The 22472-nt window shown below is 37.6% G+C and overlaps 2 protein-coding genes across 15 annotated transcripts in view; one reads left to right on the top strand and one right to left on the bottom strand.

Annotated features, from left to right (window-relative positions):
• Window positions 1-1221: 1221 nt before the first annotated feature.
• On the top strand, window positions 1222-11693 carry LOC105055524 (photosystem II stability/assembly factor HCF136, chloroplastic). 13 transcript variants are annotated; one of them, XM_073246552.1, is made up of 6 exons: window positions 3435-4578; window positions 5142-5327; window positions 5400-5532; window positions 7027-7149; window positions 10396-10418; window positions 10530-11632. In XM_073246552.1, exons 1-6 carry the CDS (start codon window positions 4511-4513, stop codon window positions 10582-10584), a joined length of 588 nt encoding a protein of 195 aa, XP_073102653.1. In that variant the 5' UTR covers window positions 3435-4510; the 3' UTR covers window positions 10585-11632. The 13 variants fall into 13 exon arrangements, 7 of the variants coding, with proteins under 7 accessions (XP_073102656.1, XP_073102653.1, XP_073102652.1 ...); XM_073246551.1 differs by having other exon boundaries at window positions 11556-11632; XR_012135802.1 differs by lacking the exons at window positions 3435-4578; window positions 10396-10418 and adding an exon at window positions 1222-3427 and having other exon boundaries at window positions 5405-5532; window positions 11556-11693.
• The window catches only part of LOC105055430 (uncharacterized), a 28966-nt gene continuing 18143 nt past the window's right edge, over window positions 11650-22472 (bottom strand). For both annotated transcript variants that reach the window (XM_010937237.4, XM_029267672.2), the window contains exons 7-13: window positions 21289-21560; window positions 17202-20232; window positions 16976-17108; window positions 16127-16644; window positions 15100-16017; window positions 14836-15012; window positions 11650-12238 (exon numbers count right to left, since the gene is read on the bottom strand). In XM_010937237.4, the coding sequence (XP_010935539.1) occupies window positions 12041-12238; window positions 14836-15012; window positions 15100-16017; window positions 16127-16644; window positions 16976-17108; window positions 17202-20232; window positions 21289-21560 (5247 nt within the window). In that variant the 3' untranslated portion in view covers window positions 11650-12040. The remainder of the gene's footprint in view (window positions 12239-14835; window positions 15013-15099; window positions 16018-16126; window positions 16645-16975; window positions 17109-17201; window positions 20233-21288; window positions 21561-22472) is intronic.

The raw sequence follows: 22472 nt of genomic DNA on the forward strand, positions 1-22472 counted from the left end.
TTCCCCGGCTTACCCGAGCCGTGAGGAGAAGCGCTCGTGTGGTCATGGGGGATCGCACGATCATCTCTTGCCGGATGATACGCGCACGACTGAGCTCGACAAAATTTTTTGCTAAAACGGAGGGCAGAAGCTGTATTAACTGTGGAGTAATGAGTAAACAGAACCCAAGATGAATTTACAATTATAAAATAAATCAAAATGAAAGTAAAAAACGAACTGTTGGAAATAAATCAAAATTAAAGTAAAGAGGACATAAGAAAGTAAAAATGAATACGTAACAGTTTGGAAAAGGACATAAGAAGGTAATATACAAACTGAGGACCAAGCTTGCACAATTTTCATGGAAAACCTTCTTTTTACTTTCAAAAACTTGCATCGTTGTTATATATTTTATGCTCGACTGACCAAATTTGACGTACTGCTCAACTTTCCAAATTTGATGTACCGATAAACCTCATAATTGATTATTCAAAACTATATTTCAATAAAAATAGTCTCCATGGCAAAGAAAACAAATATTAATAAACTTTGTAAAATGGAGGAATGAGTCCATCACGGGATTACTTTTTCTCTTTAAAATTTCATGTATTGATAAACCCCGTAATTGATTGTTAAAAATCTAATCCAATAAAAAGAGAGCCTCCATGGCAAAGAAAATAAATATTAATAAACTTTCTAAAAAAGATGAATGGGGCCACCATGAAATTTTTTTTTATAATAAAATTAAAAGAGATAATTTTTTCGACCTCACCTGATATCCTGTCCAATTTGATTAGATGGATTCTATATGACCTACAATGGATTTAGATTGAGTGCAAGTGATAGTAAAATTCATCTCAAATACCTATATCTCTCCATAAATTCTCTTTATAAAATAAATATATATATATATATAAAATAATTTTATAATTTTATCTGATCCAATCCATCTAATTTTTCTCGTCTAGCTCTACGAGCCTACTCTACCTATCCCATCCTGCTTCATTCTGAATTTTAAAATATCGGATGGATACTAATAATGGCATGTATGATTCATGTCTAACTCATTTACACCTCTTAAAAAAATTATAATATTTTTTTCACAAAATTATAATTTTTTTATTATTATTATAATTCTCTGTTGAAGCATTTTCTAACGCGCGTTATTGATTTTTTTTTTTTTTTTTCCAAGTTAAACGTATGTTCTAGAGTCACCAAATATGGAACCACTCCTTGCCTCCTTACCCACTTATTAAAGCATGCGAAGCTTTCAAATGCCCGGGAAGCAAGAGAAGGAAGAAGGAGCGAACAGCAGAAAGGGGGCGAAAACCAAGAAACCAAAAACCTCGGGGAAGCTCTTCGATGGCAGCCTTCACCTCACGGATTCAAACCCCCTCCTTCTCAAACCCTCCCTCTTGTCTTCCTCCTCCTCCTACTCCAATTTGAAACGGCGCGGCCGCCGTCTCCTCCCACGCGCCTCCCTCCGCTACCCCACTTCCAAGACTCGCTGCCAGTTACCACCCATCCCCCTCGCGCTAGCCCCCCTCGTCGGCCCCCATCCGCCGCCGGCAAGGTCCGACGAGCCCGCCCTCTCCGAGTGGGAGCGCGTCTACCTCACCATCGACCCCGGCGTCGTCCTCCTCGACATTGCCTTCGTCCCCGACGACTTGAACCATGGTCTCTCTGCGATCATCCAATCTCTCCTTTACCGTCTCTCTGTTCCTCCCAACCCGATTTCTTGGAACTCCTTGATTTTTAAAACCTTTTATTAGTTCTTGAAAATCGGTAAATTGCATTGTTATTTTCTTTAATCTTGAAAGAAATTGAGGGTAAAACATCGTAAAATAATCCAAGAATCGCTAGCTATTTGGTTATAACTATTTGCTGCTTAATTTATTATTCTGTCTGTGAATCTTGATTTGAAATTTTATTCTAAAGGGACCGAGCAACCAAATCTCATCCGGCATTTCTGATTGTGAAATTGTCATGAAGATGCCAACTTATCAAGGTGGTAAAATTCTTGGCAGGAAGACTAAGTCACCTGGCATCGAATCCCGCCTTCACTAGGTTTGGAGGTTTAGCGGTATTTGGGGAGAGGGCTGCCCCGTTGTGTGGTTTATTGCCTGCAGGTCATCCGATCTGGACAATAATTTTTTTTTAAAAAAAAATCAGTGGAAACTACTAACTCTGTATTTTATGGCTTGACAAGCTCCCCACAACATATCAATTTTAACAAGCTTTATGCTACTTGCATGTCGTCCATGTTGGGAACTTGTTTTCGTGTAAAAATATGGAGTTTACATGCTTCCTCCTGAGTTCAGCTCTGCTTAGGTTTTCCCTGTTCTTCTGGTGACAAAAAGACCCATCTCTGGTCTTGTTTGCATCTTACATGACTTGGTAAATTGATTGTCCCATACATCAATTAGTTGTTCTTCAAAGTTTTACCACGCATTGACACAAGCAAACTCATCTTTGCTACAATGAACTCGTAGTTATGTGGTATCATCTTACTTATAAAGTCTCCCAATGCCAAGTAATGTTTGTCAACAATATTAACTCACATTTCCATTTTATTCTCCATTCCCAGGTTTTATTAAATATTATAATCAACATCCCATCCTCTAGTTTGTTTCAGCTAAGGTTTTTACGAATCTTATGCAACTCTTCAGCCACAGTTCCAAGTTCACTTTTATAAATATTTCTGTAAAATTGTAATGCAAGTATTGATGTCTAGAAGTTCTTTTAGGGGTTTGTATGGATGTCTGCTTACCACGTTCTATGATATCTCATACAGATAAGAGTGTATGGTGAAGCATCTGAGAAGGTGGAGGAAGGATACTGCGAGGATCAGAGAAATCCTTTCATCCTGCTATTCCACAATTTTTGGGATACTATAATCCTTCATGGTATCCCAAAAATCTTGGAATTGCTGGATCAGCTGCCATCTCAATAAATCTAACTTCTTACTTCCTCTCTCCCCTCAAGTTGTTCAAAATTTAGGTTTCTTCATTTCTTTGCTTTGATGGATTGACTTAGTTTGTACAATGTTAATCACCTTTATGGTTCATAAACTTTTAGTTTAGTTTAGTTGAACAATTTAAAGGAAGAATTTGATATTACGGGCATATTGTGGTCCTACATCCTTTTCCAACCAAATTTGCATGCACATTCTTTAAAAATTAAATTAAGAAGGCGTAGTCCATGTCCTTCAAGTTTTCTATTGGGAACAAGGCAAATGATACTGGAGACAAAAGATGGAGGCACCACTTGGTTTCTGCGCTCCATCCTTTCTGCAGAAGATGACGACTTTAACTACAGATTCAATTCCATAAGCTTCAAGGGAAGAAAGGTTGGATTGTTGGAAAACCTGCAATTTTGTTATATACATCAGATGCTGGAGAAAGCTGGGAAAGAATACCTTTGAGTGTGCAACTTCCTGGAGATTTTGGTAACCACGCCCTCTGTCATTATTCTTAGGCATTTCCTTGTGTGTTTTGCATTTCCACCTATCTAATTGTTTCTGCTTTAGTGGTTGCTTTATTTTTGTGTAGATGCACAAGGCTGCTAGTTCTCTTCTCTATAAGTCAACATCATAGGACATAAATTATGTTCAATTTGTGCCTGGTTGCCATAAATTCTGTGATACATGACCCTTGTCTCACCACATCAATATTATAAATGCACATGTCCCATGCATATAATGCATAGGTCCATATAATAATAAGTAATAGATATATACGTCCTGGATGGTATCCTTTCCATCTAGTTATTTGTATGTGCATAATCAGCTTCAGTATCGGAAAAGCAAATCTTGTTCTTGAGTATTTAATTTCAACTTTTGTCATCCAAAGGAAAAATATTACCTTACAGTCATGATGTTCAGTTTTTTCCCCCATTTTCAGTATTTTCTGTTGCCTATTTGGTTGTTTTGACATGTTGATGTTTCCTGCTCGTGCATTGGTTCTCTGGATTTCTTTTTTTAAAATAACTATTACTGACCGCAAGTAAAGTTCAATTGATAATATAAGAAGACTACTGGACATTGAGTTCTTTCAGGTAGTATAAATACAATTCTGAGACTAGATAACAATTAAAAACCACAGCTACCAGTAAATGGAAGCAATCAACATAACAAATAATAATTTCAATGTTGATCTAAAGTTAGGGATATATAAGAAGCAACCATCATAACTGGAATCAAGTTTTAGGTTTCAGCAAAAATTATGTCTTGTGGATGACTCCAGTTATAAAATCCATTAAGTTTGATATTTTGGCTGACACTATATGGTTTCAGCCAAAACTGGGTGGAATTGCAGAAATTGCCAAAACTAAATCTGAATGGTTTCATTAACCAAAACCGGCTGAAACTGACTATCCGATAAATAGTCAATAGTGATCAGTGAAAAAGATAACATGCCTTCTATAATTTCAGTAAACATGGTTCAAATTTTTTAAAAAATATAAGAATTAGTGTAAATATTCATGATCACTTAAAGTAAACCTATATGTATGCTCAAGCTCAAGGTTTTAAATGCTGTGGTATGAAGGTGTACCGATGTCTTCATGGAATGGAACGTCCCACCGTCTCGTCCTATCTCGGTAATAGTCCTTATCATGCATTTCAGTAGATATCCTTCTTCCTTCTTTCCTTTTTTTTTCCTTTTCTTATTTTTTTTACCTTCCTTTCTTTCCTTTCCTTTTTCTTTTCCTATTCTTCTCTCTTCTGTTTTTTCATTTTTCTTCTTCTTTCCTTTCATTTTTTTCTTTTCTTCATTTTTCTTTCCTTTCCTTCTTTACTCTTTTTTCTTCTCTTTTCTTGTTTTATGAATGAGATGAATATAGGCACCATAAGTTCTTAAAAAATTATCCATATTTTTTTATCATCATCTACTATTAAAAAATTACAATAATATAAATTTATAAAGAATTTCTAAAATTATCACATTGTGAATAGAACATGTAATGAATAACTGTCAATAGTAAAAAGAAATATGTGTCTTTAGTTTTATTTTGTATATTTTTTATAGTCTCAGCCTAAAGCCAGCAAGGCCAACACAAATATTTGTTCTAATGAATGCATATATTGTTAAATATGTTCTATAATTTGTTTTTTAATATTATTTCAATTCTGTCTTTCAATATATCTTCATATTTTTTTGCAGCATTTTCAGCCAAAACTCCAAAACTTGGACTGACATTGTGAAAATCGAGTTCAAGGGCTACGAAGATCTCCACAGCTGTGCACTTTCACAATTCTATTTTAATATTGCATTATCTCATATAGATATAAGTAACCAATGTATAAACATGCTACTTGGTGTGTTAATCACTTTGAGCTTACCAAAAAGGTACTTTTAGATAACTTTTGCTTTATGTCATTCTCATGAAGTTATATTAACATACTATTATGTATTATGCAGAACAGTCTGTAGTGGCATTAGTGGTGTCAGCTACCATACAGGAACCTTTAACACAGTAAACTGCTCTCCTTACGGCAACTATGTTGCTTTCTCAAGTCGTGGGAACTTCTACTTAACCTGGGAGGCTGGGCAGGTTTGATTGTCATATGTTGATTCTGTGATCTCCCCAGTTAGAACTTTTGCTAAGACACTAGCATTCTCGTTCTCTCGTGAGGGGGAAAAAACTCGTTGCAACCAAATCAAGGGATCTGGTCCAATCGCATAACCAAATAAATTTAAAAAAACATTTCCAGTTATCCAAAAACCTGAAATATAGTCTAATTCAGTCATCAGATTTCTATCTATTCTAGTAAGACTGCAAAAGAAATTAGGATATTTACAATATGAAAAATGTGGGATCTGACAATCATCTTTGCAACCGGTATTTGCCTGCCTCAAAGGTAAATCCATACAATAAGTTGTGTCCAGAAGGGAGTGAGTCACTTTGCCAAATCTTAATTCTTCAAACTCTATATTTTGTTCCTATGGGACGACTAGCAAGATAAACAAAATTATGACAGCCTCAAATAATTAAGATATCTCATCTCAATCCCCCATATAAAATTTAGCATTAAAGTGACAGGCATGGCTGTTAATGTTGGATCAGGGTCTAGTTACTTCAGGGTCTGGTTACTCTATAGGGATTCAGAGACCTGAATGTGAACTTAATGGGATCCATGACATCTAGATAATGGTTTTACTATTTGGATGGAAATTTGGTTTGGATATGTAAAAGGAATGCTGTGTTCTGATTCTGTAAAATCAGAATGCATAGATGTTTAATATGTTACTTCTGGTCAGAAGGCATTCAATTTATTAAATCTGTTGAGAGCCTTAGTGGTGAGGATGTCAACTCTGCCTGCATTGTTGCATGACTCTCTCTCTCTCTCTCTCACGCACACATGCACACAAACACATTAATTTCACTAGTTGAAAATAAAACACCATGTTAATATTTAATAGGTCCATCCTCATAAGTGATGTGTGCTACTCTGAACTGACGTGATCCAATGAGGGATGCTTGTAATGTGTAAGTGGACCTAAGGAAAGGGATTAAACTATGTTTGGGTCAAAGAATGACCTTGTTGTCTTGTTATATGAATTAGATTTCATCTCTATTGGACTTTAAAAGGAAATAAAGAACAAATCCTTTTCATTGTTCACATTACTATTATGGGAAGAGTAATCCATGAAAAGTGCCTTTGACAAGAAGAAAATTCTAATAATTTATAATCCTTCCTAGCATTCAGATCTTAACTTGGACTACTACGAAGACCTTTTTTTCAATGATAGGTATGGACCATTTGATTGATTGATGCTCTAGTATCACTCCTTTGGCACCCTACTGGAATCAAATGGTATTGAAAAAAATTAATTTGTGCATTGTAAACCATGAAATTCATCATGAATCAACACTTTTGAGTCATTCGATCTCTTTTCCTTTTATTTTCCCCCTCTGCTACTATTGTGTCCTGCTAATCTTGCTCAACAAATTGATGGTACCCTTTAATTATGTACTGCCAAATTTAGTTTGTTCACTAGTAGTAGATGCTCCTTGATTTTTGATTATTTTGTAATAAATTTGTAGCCATACTGGCAACCACACAACAGAGCAGTTGCAAGGAGAATTCAATATATGGGATGGAGGGTTGATGGTGGCTTGTGGCTTCTAGTGCATGGTGGTGGACTTTACCTCAGTAAATGCACCAGGGTAACTGCATTTCTACATTCTTGCCACATGGATGCAATAGTACAAGAGTCAAAATATGACTGCTTCCCTTTTTGCCATTTAATTTCTATCCAAATTTTCATTTCTTATTTTATAGGCAAGAGTTTGTCCATTGCATTTTGGTGACAGATGATAACCAGGGGAAAAGTTAGACCATGGTCTATTGTATCGCCTCATACCATCTAGTAATGGGCATACCTTACTGTACTAGTATGTTGTCTCATACTATACTAATACTTAGTGCGCTATCTTGTACCATCGCATATTGACACTATAATATGATGAACTGGTATAGGGTCCAACACAGATGAACCTTGATTCAAACATTTTCTTCAACAGTCAAAAGATATTGATATTTATATGTACACTCATGATTTATATGATTATGCATTGTTTTCTAACCATTTTATGATTTTGTTCTTGTAGAGTCACCAACTTCTAAACTTTTTCATGAGATGCTTGATTAACAAGCCTATCAAGCAAGGTTCCCTGTACCAGTATCGGACGGCGCACCGGTGTCGGATCGGTATGGTATGGTATCGATACTATATCGTACCGACACACGATATGCTTCGGCGTACCAGTTCGGTACTGGTACAAAATTTTTTTCCTTTTTGTTTTTTTTTTGGGTGTTCAAGTTAATAATTTATAAATACAACCCCAAAATTGCATTATATTGCATATTATTGACATATTTGGGTTCAATTTTGAGTTAGGTAGCAGCATAAAGACTCTTGATCCAAAATTTCAAATATATATTTATTTACATTATATTATAACTATATCATCTTAAAATTAAAGAAAAAATATATAAAATATGCATTAAAATGCATCTAAACATTTAAGTACAAAGCACAATAACTGATATACCAACCACAAGATCTACTCTGTATTTAATTTCTCGTCGGTTTCGTTTTTTTTTTTTTTTTAAAATTTTTTTCGGAGGTCTCAATGGTTTCGTTGAGACCAAAGCACCTTCGGGAGTTCTCTGAGACTTCTCAGAGAACTCTAGGCACTGGACTGCCACTTAAAAATAGCCCAGGCCCCACTCCCCTCACCCCCCTCCCCACTTTTTCATGTGGGGTTGTCGACACGGTTCGGTTCACGCCGAACCGGTGCTGAACCGCTTCATACCGCCCGGTTTTGGGCGGTATGGACCGGAACCGCACCGAACTGGGTGGTTCGGTGCGTTTCGGAGGGATTTTCTGAAAAAACCTCCCGAACCGGACCAGCAAGGCGCCGGTCCAGTTCGGTACGCCCCGTACCGGGTGGTTCGGCCCAGTACGGCGAACCCTGCTGTCAAGTCTAAATCCAGAACCATCCTGAACCATCTAGTTTGGGGCGTTTGGAGGGGTGGGTGGAGGGAGGGAGAGAGAGGCCAGAGGCCGTAGAGGTTGCCGGAGGTTGCAGAGGGCTAGAGGAGGGCTTCACACTCCAACTGATAAAAAAAGGGGCCCAATAGCCTTTTTTTTTTTTAATTTTACAACTTTTAAGTGAAGGTTTGCTGACTTCATTTAAAAATCTTTTTTTTTAATTCTATGATTTTTAAGTGGAGTCGGTAATAGGATTGCTAACTTCACTTATAATCGTAAAATAAAAAAACAGGGGCCATCAGGCCCCTATTTCGATCGGCTAGAGGGTGGAGCCCCTCCTATAGCCCTCCATACCCTCCGGCCACCTCTACGACCCTCCAGCAGCTTCCGCAGCTCTCTCGCGGCTATCTCTCTTCCCCCCCCCCTCCTCTGTTCCTCTCTCCCATTCTTCCTATTTGCCTCCCCCTCTGTTGTGTCATATGGGCCCGGCTCAGAACAATACGGGGGCATACTGAACTGTACTACTAGCCAACTGGTCCAGTCTTAAGTACCAGCATAGCAAACCTTGGTAATAGCAATATATACTGGTCTGATTTACATGACTATTGTTTGTTCCAAGGAATACCACTGAAACTACAAAGTTCTGTGCAAAAATCTAGTTTGATGTATTTGCAGTTCTATGCTATTTAACATCTTTGCAAAACTCATGAGTTAGTAATCTGTCGAGTATACCATCATGAAGAGTATAACAGAAGAGCAAACATTCTTGAAATCTCATCACCTGCAGTGCCATATGACCTAATAAAATTGTGACAATCCAGCATACACCTCTTAATGTTTAAAAGAGTTTCATTCCATTTCTACACATTGTAGGACAGTCAAACCTTCTCTCTTTTTCTATGGAAGGTAACACACAAGCAGCTACAGCCTACAGTATTCTAACTATATATTTTACAACCTTGAGCTTTGTGTAATCTGTTCCACTTTCTTGCTTATTAATCTCGTACAGGTTCTGGATTTGATCAGAGGCAGATCTTGACATCTATCTTGTCATGTCTATTTCTTTTTACTCCCTCCTCTTAACCCTGTTTTTGGAGCACCTTAGCACAACATATTGTGATATATATGATATGGCTGTTTATATTTTTTTTTCCTGAATTTAGTGAAGCATGCCAGCATAGTATGTTTCATTATACATTTTGATCTTGTTTCCTTTCAATGCATTCGCTTCGTACTTGCTCTTTGAAGAAATAACGAATCCTGAAATTCTTCTGCCCACTGTATCTGTCATAATGGATCAAGCTGACAGGCTATTCACAGTTTTTCAACTTGTAGAATGGACATACTTTTTTTGTAGATAACTGAATTTAGTCAATTTACCATCGTAACTATTTTTTTTTTTTCCCCTGTAGAATGGACATACGTTTTTGTAGATAACTGAATTTAGTCAATTTACCATGGTAACCAAGTTTTTTTCCCCTGAGAGAGAGAGAGAGAGAGAGACTATGGTAACCAAGGTGGCATGTATCTTGGTTAAATTCAATATGATCATTGCCATTAAGAGTAACTGTAATTGTAAAACCTCGCGCTTAGTTATAAACAATAGTGCCCAGCAGCAATTATCCAGCAGCCAAAAAATACTATGAAACCAACCGCACAATTTTATTTCCTACCATTTAGAATACACCTGATAACTTCTCCAGCCTCTAAAAATGCTGCTCTGTGCCTTTGCCATTCATGTGTTTCCATGCTATATTTGGCACAAGAAACTTCTACTCTGTTCGATGTCCTATGAGGATGCTCACTCATGTACAATTCATACTGTTTGGGAATAATTTTTGGTTAAGCACTTATTTTTGTCCTCCAACATTGATGTTACTTGCATTTAATAATTTACACTTGTCTTTTTTTGTAGGTATGCCTCAGAGGGGATCTTTTGTATGTTCAAATTTCTTCCTTTTGCATTTATTTGGCCATCCTATATAATAGTTTGCTTCTGCCCACATATTAATTTATTATATATTAATTAATTTATATGGTTATGGGTAGGAAAAGGAATAATGAACACAGACTCTGTCAACTATTCACAAATGCACGTTACTAAGGTATAGTAATGGTGTCTTCAGAAGTGGGAGAAGTCTCAACATGCATCTGTGTATGTTAGATATTCTTCTGCAAATATTCATGTTTGATTAATTTAAATTATCAATTTGAATTTTAAACATTGTCCAATAATTCAAAAGTGATATCCTTATGTTATCTAGCAATCAGGTGATATGTTCATTGTGAAATGCCCCCCAAAGGACAAATTTTACTTTCTATATTTCCACTAAGGATCCAAAATCTCATGCACCCAATATTGTTTATGTCAAATGCTAAATATTTTCAGTCACTCTGTTGGATTTGTATAGGTTTTAATTTTCTATTAAGTTGAAATAGAGCTGCAAGAGTGTTGGCTAGACTGGTACCAATTTATCCAGCCAAAGTGACATTCAACCGATGCCTGATCCCAAAAGTTCATATCGGCTTGCCCAAGTATATTTCTAACTGGACTGCTGCTAATGAAATTGTCCACTTGCTAATCACAAATCACATATACATCATGAAGATTGGGAGGTGCCAAACTCAATCTAGCTCCACTGCAAGTTAATGGAGTCAGTGAGATGCATATAGGCCTTTGCTTAGTAACATTACACAGACATTATAAATAATTTAATTAATTGGAAGCTGCAGACAGTATTGCAGCAGATCTATATTCTGTAAAGTAATGATTCTTTGATCTATTAAATAATTTTCCAATTGCATTTTCTTATCAAGCTGATGTGTACTGCAACCAGATGAATACCTTCCCTCTACATTACAATATTTTACCACATTTATTTATATTACTTCACCCACAAAAGAAATGGAAAACAATAAATTCATCTACAGTAAATTTAGATGCTGCTGGGCATCCCCTCATGAATAATCCAATTGTTTTTATTTTAAACCCTTTCAAGTACCTTAGATATTGTCATCAAGTTAATGATACGCCAAATGACACATCACACAATCTGTATGCACCTTTCTGCACAGATTTATCACGGACGACAAAGGTTTTGCACTAGGGAGTGATGGTGTCTTGCTGCCATATCTTGGTTGATGCAATGAACTCCAAAAGAGAATTCAGTTTTGTGAAGCTGTATGCATTAAATTTGCATTCTTATCTACAATAATCATGACATTCCTGTAACTAAAATTCTCGCTGTAAGCTGTACAGGTATCTGTATCTTTGCTCCAAGTGATCATAACTTATTTTTACATGAGCTATATAGACAGAATATAAATCTGCAGTGCAAAAAATTTGTAGAATAAAAAATAGTGCTGTTTTTCCAAGCTTATGCGGACAGCAATTTATCTTCGTGGGATGCAACCCCTTGCATGATCCTGAAACCTGGGGCAATTTGCCAGCAGAGGAATTTTTTGCAAATTATTTAGATCTTGCACCAAGCCTCTGCACATTAGCTGAGGTTTTATAATGGTGACACTGTTCACCATGGTTTCACTAATGCTCGTGTGTTTCATGGCCTAAAAATTTTCATTGTTCTGGAAACTTGGGTACGGCAAAATGGACAACGCATGACAGCAGCCGAACATCTATGACACAAAACATGGCCACAAGGAACGATAGTTACGTCAACCTCAGCACTCAGACAGACACGGCATGACCATGCTGTTTTAGCTGCATCAGCTTCTTTAATTGCTGCATCAGCCTTTTCCTGCAAGAGTCATATTAGGAGTAAACCAGCTGGTACAGAAAAAAAAAAAATCAAGGGCTAAGCAATCTGCATGATTCAAGGGCTGCTTGATGGGATTGCGAACAAAAAGGGGGAAAAGAAAAAAAAACAGCAGCAGCAGAGAGGTGGCATTCTGGTTAGAAGGATCATGCAAAGCTTCCTCATCAAACATCACTAAAGCTGTTCAAAAAAGAAAAAATAATTGTTTCTTTTGCAAATTATATGTTTATCAGGTTATGCCACAACATAAACTCTCATTATGCAGATTCTTAACCAACATGTTCCATCTCCATTTATTCAGGTTCCGCTTTTAATGCTCCTGTTACCTCCTGGAGTTTCCAGAATTTCCTTGACAAGCTTATCAAAACTCTTCATGGCCTTTTTGTCCAAATCTAAGCTCTTCACATGATACCATCCCAAATAGTTACGACCACTCATCACTCATCCGTATCTTTACCATATACCACTAGATATTTTCATCAGGCCAAGCTTGTCTAGACCTCTGCAGGCAAACTGTGACGACTGATGATCACATCTTCTTTGATGTCACAAATGTTTTTCAATGAATTAGGCTGCACCAAGCCCAATTTTTAACAAAGAAAATGCAAAGTGCATAAGCTGAAAAATGGAGGCACACACGAACTAGCTTTATCAGAACCAAAACATGGCTGAACAGACCAGCGAAACACAAAAACAAAACTTGGCCTAACCATGTTAATATGATTGCCCAAGAGAATCTTCCAGAAAATATATGACCCAACCAATTTTTCTTATGAAATATGCAACATGGCAAATTTTACTAAAATGTGCATGTCAGTGGTATTCTACAAGACCCATTCGTCCAACATCTCAAGCCCCTTTTTAAATATTTAGAACTCTATTATTTTGGTAATAATTTTTTTTTTTTCTAAAAAAGAAAACCAGATGCGAGATCAGCCAAAGTGTTCAAAGCCTCAAAACGAAAGCCCAAGATGATCAACCTCTCCTATGCTAGAGGGCTCTAGCAAATGGCCCACTAATTACTTGCTATCAATCAGCATTATATCTTTCCATTACCAAACAGTAATTGTCTTCATATGCCCTGAACTTTCAGCATATTTTGATGAAAAGCTAAATGAAAGGCTTTGAGATTGCTTTCTTCTCATACATCCCAACTCCATGAGATAAACAAGTCTCATCTCTTTACAATATGACATCTTGCTTTTCTCCACACAATCACCTCGAAGTAAACTATTCACTCAAATCCAAGGTTTTTAAAGAAAAACCTCTATATATCCAATTATCTCAGTGGGTGGTTAGGATCGAGATTAGGGGTGAAATTGAGCTGAGTTGAATCGAGTAGCCAAAGGTTTGAAACCCGACTCAAAATATTTCGGCTCGAAACTCGACTCGAGATTAATTGAGCTTTAATATCTAAATTTGACCTCAGCTTAGCTCAAAATATTTTGGCTCGAAACTTGACTCGAGATTGATCGAGCCTTAATATCTAAACTGGACCTCGACTCAATCAAAAAAAAAAAAAAAGCAAACTCAAAATTGAATTGACTTGACTCAAATATCCACCGAGCAATACTCGAGTTTGAATTTGAGCCTCAATTATAAGAAAAAATATGATTAAAATAAAATAAAATATTATATTATATTTTAAAATATTAAATTAATAATATATAATAAATAAAATATCATATTATTAAAAATATTTATACTTATCTAGGCTCGTGAGTCTTTGAGCCAAGTGTTTTGCTAAAAGAGCTCAACTCGAAAAATTGTTCAAACTACTCAAGCTTGATAACAATCGAGTTAAGTTTGGACCCAAGTCAAAGTCAAACAACTTGCAAGCTGCTCGACTCATTTGCACCCAGCTAGACGAATCAAGATAATAGTTTATCTCAGTTGATATGGTAAGTGGAAAAATTGGAGGGAATTGAGATTTTCCAAGATCTCGGCTAGTATTTTCAAACTAAGATATTTATATCTCAACTTGTGAATATAAAACTATATTTAAATTTGGATATCAATATTTATTAATTAAAATTATATTTAAAAAAGAAAGAAAGTGATTGAAAAATATCAGCTGATATGATATATTCTTAGTTGATATCTCATATTTTATTGGTTTATCTCAGCAAAGATAATAGGACTGATATTTATACATATATTGTACTAGGAGGTGCCCATCACATATACAAATCGAGGCCTCGATAACCTTGCTTAGATCCTTGACCTTTGTTTCCGCATAATATAAAACACAAGTGCAAGAACTGGAATAATCTTCGAGGGTTAACATATATTAGGATTGATAAGTTTTTTTTTTTTTTATTAACTACTATTTTGCAACTTCCCACCATTATCTTGATAAGCAATAATTCTACTCATTCAAATTAATCCCCTAACCTGTGGTTCCCCAACCCTCATGATTGGCTTTAATATTTTGCAGCTCTTCGATAATAGTACTCCTGGAACTATCATCAGTCATCGCCAAATGATTTCAGAATCATTTCATACAAATAATAGAAATAATTAATAGAACCAGCTCATCAATGGTAAAATATTCATTAGCAAGGAAATATGGAACAAACCTGCTCAACCAAAAGGGCCACTTGAGATTCTTTAACCTGTTCTTGCAGGTCAAGAGTTGTTTGCAGTAGTGTCTGCTTCTCGGCATCCATATTGATCCCAGCAGCTGAAAGCATGCTATGAACTGCTTGCACCAATTCTGTAGCAGATACTTTGCCATATGGGAGCTCTTTAGAAACCTGAAATTAGAAAGACCCTTTAGGTATTGATAAATAAAGCGAAAATTGACATTATATGACACATTATATGCGATCATGTAATCTAACCTCATTTGCAGCTTTCCCACGTCCAGCATCTTTGGATGCCTGGCCATGCAACATCTTATTTTCAGGTGGGCCCTCACTGCTCCCAGGTAGGGATGACAAGGAAGATGCATCTGCCACTGAAACACTTCTAAACGAGAAAACTTGAGTAGAAAGTAGTACTTGGGTATCTCCAGGTGCTGTTTCCACGGGAAATCTGTAAAGTGCTTGACCAGCAGATGGCCTTACGTCTTCTGGAACTCTGCCATACCTCAGTTTCTCCCCATCTCTCCCTGTCTTCCATGCAATTATTTCTCCTGTATAAAATGGGCGTAATGGAAGGAACTGCACCTGAAGAGCATCCTGAGGCAACAATTCCCTCCCCACCAAAATTTTGCTCCTGCCTTCGGGATTGATAACCCCAATTTCAGACCCTAATTTGAGCACTTTGAGGACTGCTTTCTCTGAACCATCTGGGCAGGCAAACAGTGGCCCAACAGGCAATATTGCTGGGGCCCCCAATACCTGGCTCGCAACAATGGCGACAACATCATATATTGTCAGAAAGCTTGGAGGATCTGCGACTAAAATGCGCGTCCTTGATTTGTCCACAAAGTAAATAGTTCGATTCCTTGTACTACCTTCCCATTCTGGAATAGGACAACCCTTCGTCACCCGTGTAATATCCAGAAGCTTCGGAAGTAGACGAAATCGAGTGTAAATGGACTGAACAAATTGCAATCTCTCTGCCATGTGTTCCAGTGAATGTTGTATCTGCAACAAACTCAGGCCTTCAAATGAGGGCAAGTGATTGGTTATGCTATTAATTAGAACGCATACTGCATCCTGTAGTGACTTGCTCAAAAGCTTATCAACTATTTTATTCACCGGTACATTCCCTATCTGGTGCACAACCTGTAATTGGTGTTCTTCATCCAATTCCTGCAAAGGGAGAAGATCAATAAGTATGATTTACCAAGGACACTAATGGTCATATTTTCATGCAAGACCTGCAGAAGACAGAGAAGGATGGCATAAAAATATAGCATACCTCAACAACAATGTCAGAAAGTTTTTTGATTCCCAAGGCCATACATATAGCATCAGGAAGCTCCGGGTGAGCAAATCTTAATCTGGAAGTATCTATATTACCAAGGAACTGGGCCCCATGGGGATCAACATATACACATGATCTTGCCAAAACAAGCCTACAGCCATCATCTGGGACTATTGCATCAGTTATCCAGTCTGGTGCATCTGATATTGCAGTAGCCCCAGAACATATAAAATTCAATATTTCCATCACTGCCCGGAGTTCATTTGGATTGAGACGTTGATACCCACATGCTTTTTGGATACTCAGAAGAAAATCTCTTGCATAGGAAATAGTGAGAACCTCCTGTAGCCCAATTTCCTTGAGGATCCTTACATACGGGAGGTATAGACTGGGGAGTTCAAATGCAAATGGCGAGAGGTTAATTGTCAGATGAACAAAAAGAGACTTCACTGAGACCAAACGAGTGCCATTAGCAACTGGCACAAATGCCATTTTCTGCAGTTCTGCTATATCTGCCAAAAGAAAAGTACTCTGAGATGTAAAAAACAAGCATGGTCTAAATCCTATCTGATATTTTTTTTGTTTGCAAATTTTTGTGGGTTTCACATAACTTGAATTAAGAGATATGCAAGAAAGTCCTTTCTCACATCTCCATTAGTTTAATGCCCCCATTCAAAGCAGATGAAAATGAAACTAACATAGATTAACTAGTTCAATGATGGCTTCCAGAAAAATGAAAATCTAGACCAACAAAATCTGCTCATAATCTGTAGCACATGACCATTAATAAGAAATGGTCTACAACTACATAAATAAAAATATACACAACATGCATTTACCGACCTGAAGAAGAAAGTGTTCCCCAAACCTTGTCCAGGTACTTCAGAATTTCTAGAAAAGCATCTTCTACTTTAATCATGCCTGATGAAGTTGGCCAGTGTGCAAGGGTATCTTCACCATTATCTCTTCCAACAACCTGTGGTCATTTTTCATAAAACACCTAGATTTAAACACTTAAAAGCAAACAACACATTGAATAAATTAACTCAAATGTATTCACTATTCTAACCTTCAAATGCTTCAAGACTGTAGAAAAGGCTGGAGGGCTCCTCAGGCGAAATGCTCCCCAAGAATATTCAGGAGGAACAACATTTTGTTTGGCAAGAATGGGAGCAGAACTCCAAGCCAGCGGCCAATCCTTCAACAAGATTGCTTCTCTATATGAAGAAAGGACCCTCTTCCCACCTTTCTTACCACCAACACTTGGAAAACCTTTTTCTGCAGGTACAAATGCAATCTTTCCAAGCATTTCACAGAAAGCATTGTCATAAAGAGTTGCAAAGTTTGTAAATATTGAATCCACAACAGATTCAGCTAACGACCATATTTCAAAAGGAATTTCATTTCGTGTACTTGAAAATTCTTCCTCAAAATCATCAGGATCTTCTATATGTTCCATTGCTAGACTTCCCAGTGTTTCTACTTTCTTTGCACATTCAACTATGACATCGGCTTGTGAGGATGTCCGAAGGCCCGTTTTCTTCAAAATGCGAAGCCAGCCATCTGTAGTAAACCTCTCACCAGGAAACTTGTCTCGTTCCCCAGAGAATACTGACATCAATAAAGAATCATATGGATCAAGAAGCTCCCTCGGCTTGAATAACTCGGTACAAATTTCATTAGCACTACGTATAAAATTAGTCTCTTTCAAGGTGCTCAACACAGTGGAGTCTAATTGCAGATCTTTCCAATTTGTATATAAATACAATAAAATTTCTTCCTGTTCTCCTGAAGTCTTTCTTTCAAATCTAGGTAAGGCAAATCTCACTAATACTTCTTGATCGCTTAATTCACTAACTCCAAGAGCATGATAAAATAGACTTGCATCAATTGAGTTAGAAAGACACTGTTCATCACAAGGATGAAAGAATGAAGTTGGAGAAACAATACATTGATCAGGGCCAGACAACCTTGTGTAGGTACCCGCAACTGTCTTATATATAGGAAGTTCTCTCAGCACATCCAACTCCTCCCTTTTGTATACACACCCATTGACTGACCTAAAATCCGAGGCAAAAAGAGTAAACAGTCTATCACAATCTTCATTTGATAAATTTGGTGGCATGGAAAAATAGCCAGCATTTTTAGCTGCAAGAAATTTGGATACAATCACCTGCCCAAGTGTTTGCACGGATGCAGGAAAAAAATTGCATGGTATGTCGCAATCCAGGAAGGATATATCATATAAGGGTATTTTAAACTGACTAAGCAGACTAAATAACCATGGATATCTTGATTTTGTCAACCCAAATGCAGCATGATACAACTTTTTTAGCTCAGATTCTGCAGTATCATTGTCAAAAGTATTTAGCAACTCATCTGTTTCGCTATTCAAGTCTGCAACTCCACTGAGAAGAGTTGGATCCGTGATTGGTGGCACAAATACTAGATGATGCTCTTTTACACGACATAAGACTGGATTATCAAGAAAAGCAGGAATCAAGGGCCAATCAGCTACAAGTGAAAGTTCCCCATTTGAGGCTCTAAAAGTCTTCCAAAACAATCGTATCCATTCAGGAGTAGGTGCATCACCAGGTAATTCTGCCATATTGTCCCATGAAACCCAAGGAGTCTTACTAGTGTTCATTACACGATTTACCCAACACTCACTAAAAAGATGCCTCAGATGACTTGACAACAAATGGGGAGAGAAATTTCTTAATTTTAAAAACCGATGAATAGTCTGGTCAGAGAGCAAGGCAGCCAAGGAAGGTTTTTCTAAGCATTGTGGATGGATAAAGTTATCTGCTAGTGGACGCATAAGTAGCTGTTGCTCCTTACTCCCAATCCAAAGTTCAGTTGTCCCCAGCCTTGTAAGGCACTTTGTTGCAGATGGAAATGGCATGCCTTTGAGATCAGCAACTATAGATGGAATATCCATGTATATACTGCTACCTGCAGTGTTGGCTTTGTGAGCTAGAGGGCCTCCTGCCCTGCCAATATCCTCAACAACCCCACGTCCTAAGTCATATAAAGCCTTGCCAAAATATGTCATCAGATCAAGAGCATCACCACCAGAAGTCCCTGAGCTCTGGCTAAGAGTATGATGAGATCTTGTCATGTTTGTGTTTGACGAAGAAGGTGCCATATTTGTAGACATATGGGCATTTTCAACTTGCATATTAATTGCCCCTGATCCAGGAATGCTGGTTAAATCTGATAACTTCTGTAGCTGAATATCAGAGACACAATATTCTAGAACTTCTATGTAGGTTTCAATAGACCTAAGTGGAACAGAAGAAGAAACCTTAAGAAGATCCCGGACCATCTTAGGCTTGATTTCTCTAACCTTGATTCCCACAGCTTGAATTTCCCTGACCAATTCCCATGGCACAGAAAAAACTGGATAATGTTCCTTGATGAAACTACAAACACTAGCTGGTGGCCAGTTATCACCTTCTCCACTCTCTGATTGAGACAGGAACATACCTTCATCAGCTTTCACAACGTTTCCATGGTAAAGCTGCCAGACAGGAAGATCAACAAGACGAACATAGAAAGGCCTTATCACTTGTTCAATTAATGATTCCCAGTCTGCTATGGTTGCTTTAATTGAACTAGAATTATCAACAACAGTACTGGGTTCATTACAGGATGTTGACTGCTGCTTAGATCTCGGCCAGAAAGAGTAAATTCTATCACCATAAGCTTGTATAACAGAACTCACAGCACGTGCAGAATTTGACTCAATAGTAGAATTCAAGGGGTCCTTCCTCAGCTTTTGAAATTCTAACACCATCTCAACATACGAATCACGAATGCAGAGCATCAGTTCCTTGTTCCAAGCATCTATTAATTGATTTCTAGCATCAAGTTGCAGCTCTGGTAAAGTCATTTCAAGTGGGCGGTTAAAAAGATACCGTCCACTATTGTGGCATACAAGGAAACATCCAAGAGCAGTGACTGGCATATTAATAGTTCCAGACAGGGGAAGAGGAGACAATATACAGCTGGATGTATGTGCAGTTATAGGCTGTCCATTCTGTGAAATGTGAGCAGCAACTCCAGCAACAGGTGTCAAGTTATAAGCAAGATACCGCCTGAAATGCAGTAATAGGTTTGATGAGAATGATATCAAGTATTAAGAGAATATCAGGAGGAAAACATAATGTGAATTCTATTAGCAGTCTATATATGTCCTTAACTCTCCATGGGGCAGTCTACACTAGATTTGCATGAACATAATGGATGCAACACCAGATTGATACCAGATTACTGCATCACCTGATCTCATTATCGGGAATATATGAATTCATGATTCAGCATGGAGGCAGTTATATAATGGGTCAGCAAGATGCTTTAGAGAAAAAGACAAACTTTTTTCTTTCCTCCAAGTTGGAAAAATAATGTTTAGTATTTGACTTGGTTCCAATTCAAGAAAGTGTTTTAAGAGTCCTAAATCCACAGAGCACTAAATCATCTTATGATCAAAAGATGCAAGTACTCAAAAGTATATCCTAACAAATTTATCTAAAACAGCTCCGATTTTAGTTTGTACTGAAAAAAGAAGGTAGCTCAAACTCTCAAACTAAAAGATGCAAACCACCCATATGAATACAGTTGCCTGGCTCTTAAATCATCAGATGACCACAAGATGCAAGCCAGCCAAAAAATTTATGCTAACCAATCACATCTAAAAAAGCTCTAATTTTAGATCCCACTGAAAAAGAAAGCAGCTAAAAAGTAAAAGTCGTGTAATAGATAGTTCTTGCTAAACCAATGGCCAACATAACCATTTGCACTTTTACTTTTAGTAAATAATACAGCCTACCTTTGATCAAGCAATAGCGCGAGTCCAAAAATCATGATTGATAGCTCACAAACTTTGTGGCTTCATTTCCTCTCACTGTTTGCAAGGACAAGAAATAATCCTTATTCTAATGTAAAAGCATCAAAATGTATTATCATATACTGAAAATTTGTAATTGCTAAAATTTAGGGTACAATATTCCAGGATTTGACAAACTCTTGTTTACAATTCCACAACAGCTTGAGACAGAGACAGATATACTTAAATCCAAAATAAATTGCTCATAAAATAGCATATTCAAACTATATAATTCATAAATGCACCTACATATGTAAGGGGCGTATACCTATCAAGGGCCATATTTCGAGTCTGGCCAGATCCTAAACAAAGCACAACAAGCCATTTGTCAGTCAGACTGCTCCCACCCTGAATCACGTGAACATCTATAACATGCATTTTTATGGCTGCACTTGAACTAGTAAACAATCTTGATAGTTGGAATTTCCTCCATTTCTTTTCTGAAAATGGATTCCTCAATATGGCAAATGATTGGTCGATAGAAACAGCATAATTCAAAGTTGGATGTAAATTCCCATCTTCCCATGTCAATAAAGATACCTGAAACAAAAAAAGAAAAGGAGTATGTTGATTCCGAACAAGGATGGAAAAAAAAAAACAAAAAGATTGTAGGAGACTCTTCAAGAGTAGGTGAAAAATAAACAATAACTTTATTGTTTATCAAAAATATAAAAGATAAGCAACCTTCCTCAATCAAACTACAATGTAAAAGAAAACAACACAGAGCATAAAAACTTTCAGCTCTCATTTAATAAAGAATCAGCAGTCTCCCAAAACAAAATTCCAATTACAACACAACACAAAGGGACAAATATAAATTGAATAAGGTTCACCAAACTGCCCAGTTCAGGGTGTGCGATATGGCGGCCGATCGGGATGGTTCTACGAGAAACTGGCAAGTGGGAGAGAGCGAAGGCCTCCAGAAGAGAACCAAGCTCGCTGTGCTACTGCCAAGCTTGGCAGAATTTGGAAGAGGGCTGAGGGAAGGAGGGAGAGGAAGAGGGAGAGGGAGAAGAGGCCGCCGGAGGCCTCCAGAGTGCCAGCAAGCCACTGTGCCGGTGAAGGCCAGAGGAGGGGCTTTTTCCTCATCCCAATCAAAACAAGGACTTTGGCCCCTAGTTCGATTTTTTTTGGGTTTATCAAGTGAAGTCAGTAACACACTAGATTTTAAGTTTTTTTGGATTTTTAGTTGCTGACTGCACACGACAAACCCAAAAAAAAAAATTCAAAACAAGGGCAGAAGCCCCTATTTCAACTGGGAGGGTGGAGTCCCTCCTCCAACCTTCATCGGCATGGCGGTGGGCACAGCAGCCTTGCCGGCACTCCAGAAGCCTCTAGCGGCCTCCTCTCTCTATCTCTCTCCTTCCCTCCACCCTCCTCTGAGTTCCGCCGAGCTCGGCAACAACACAGCAACTCAACAATGGTGCAACAAGCTCAGCTACCCTTCAGCGG

This window comes from Elaeis guineensis, chromosome 12, assembly GCF_000442705.2.
Source record: "Elaeis guineensis isolate ETL-2024a chromosome 12, EG11, whole genome shotgun sequence".
NCBI lineage: Eukaryota > Viridiplantae > Streptophyta > Magnoliopsida > Arecales > Arecaceae > Elaeis > Elaeis guineensis.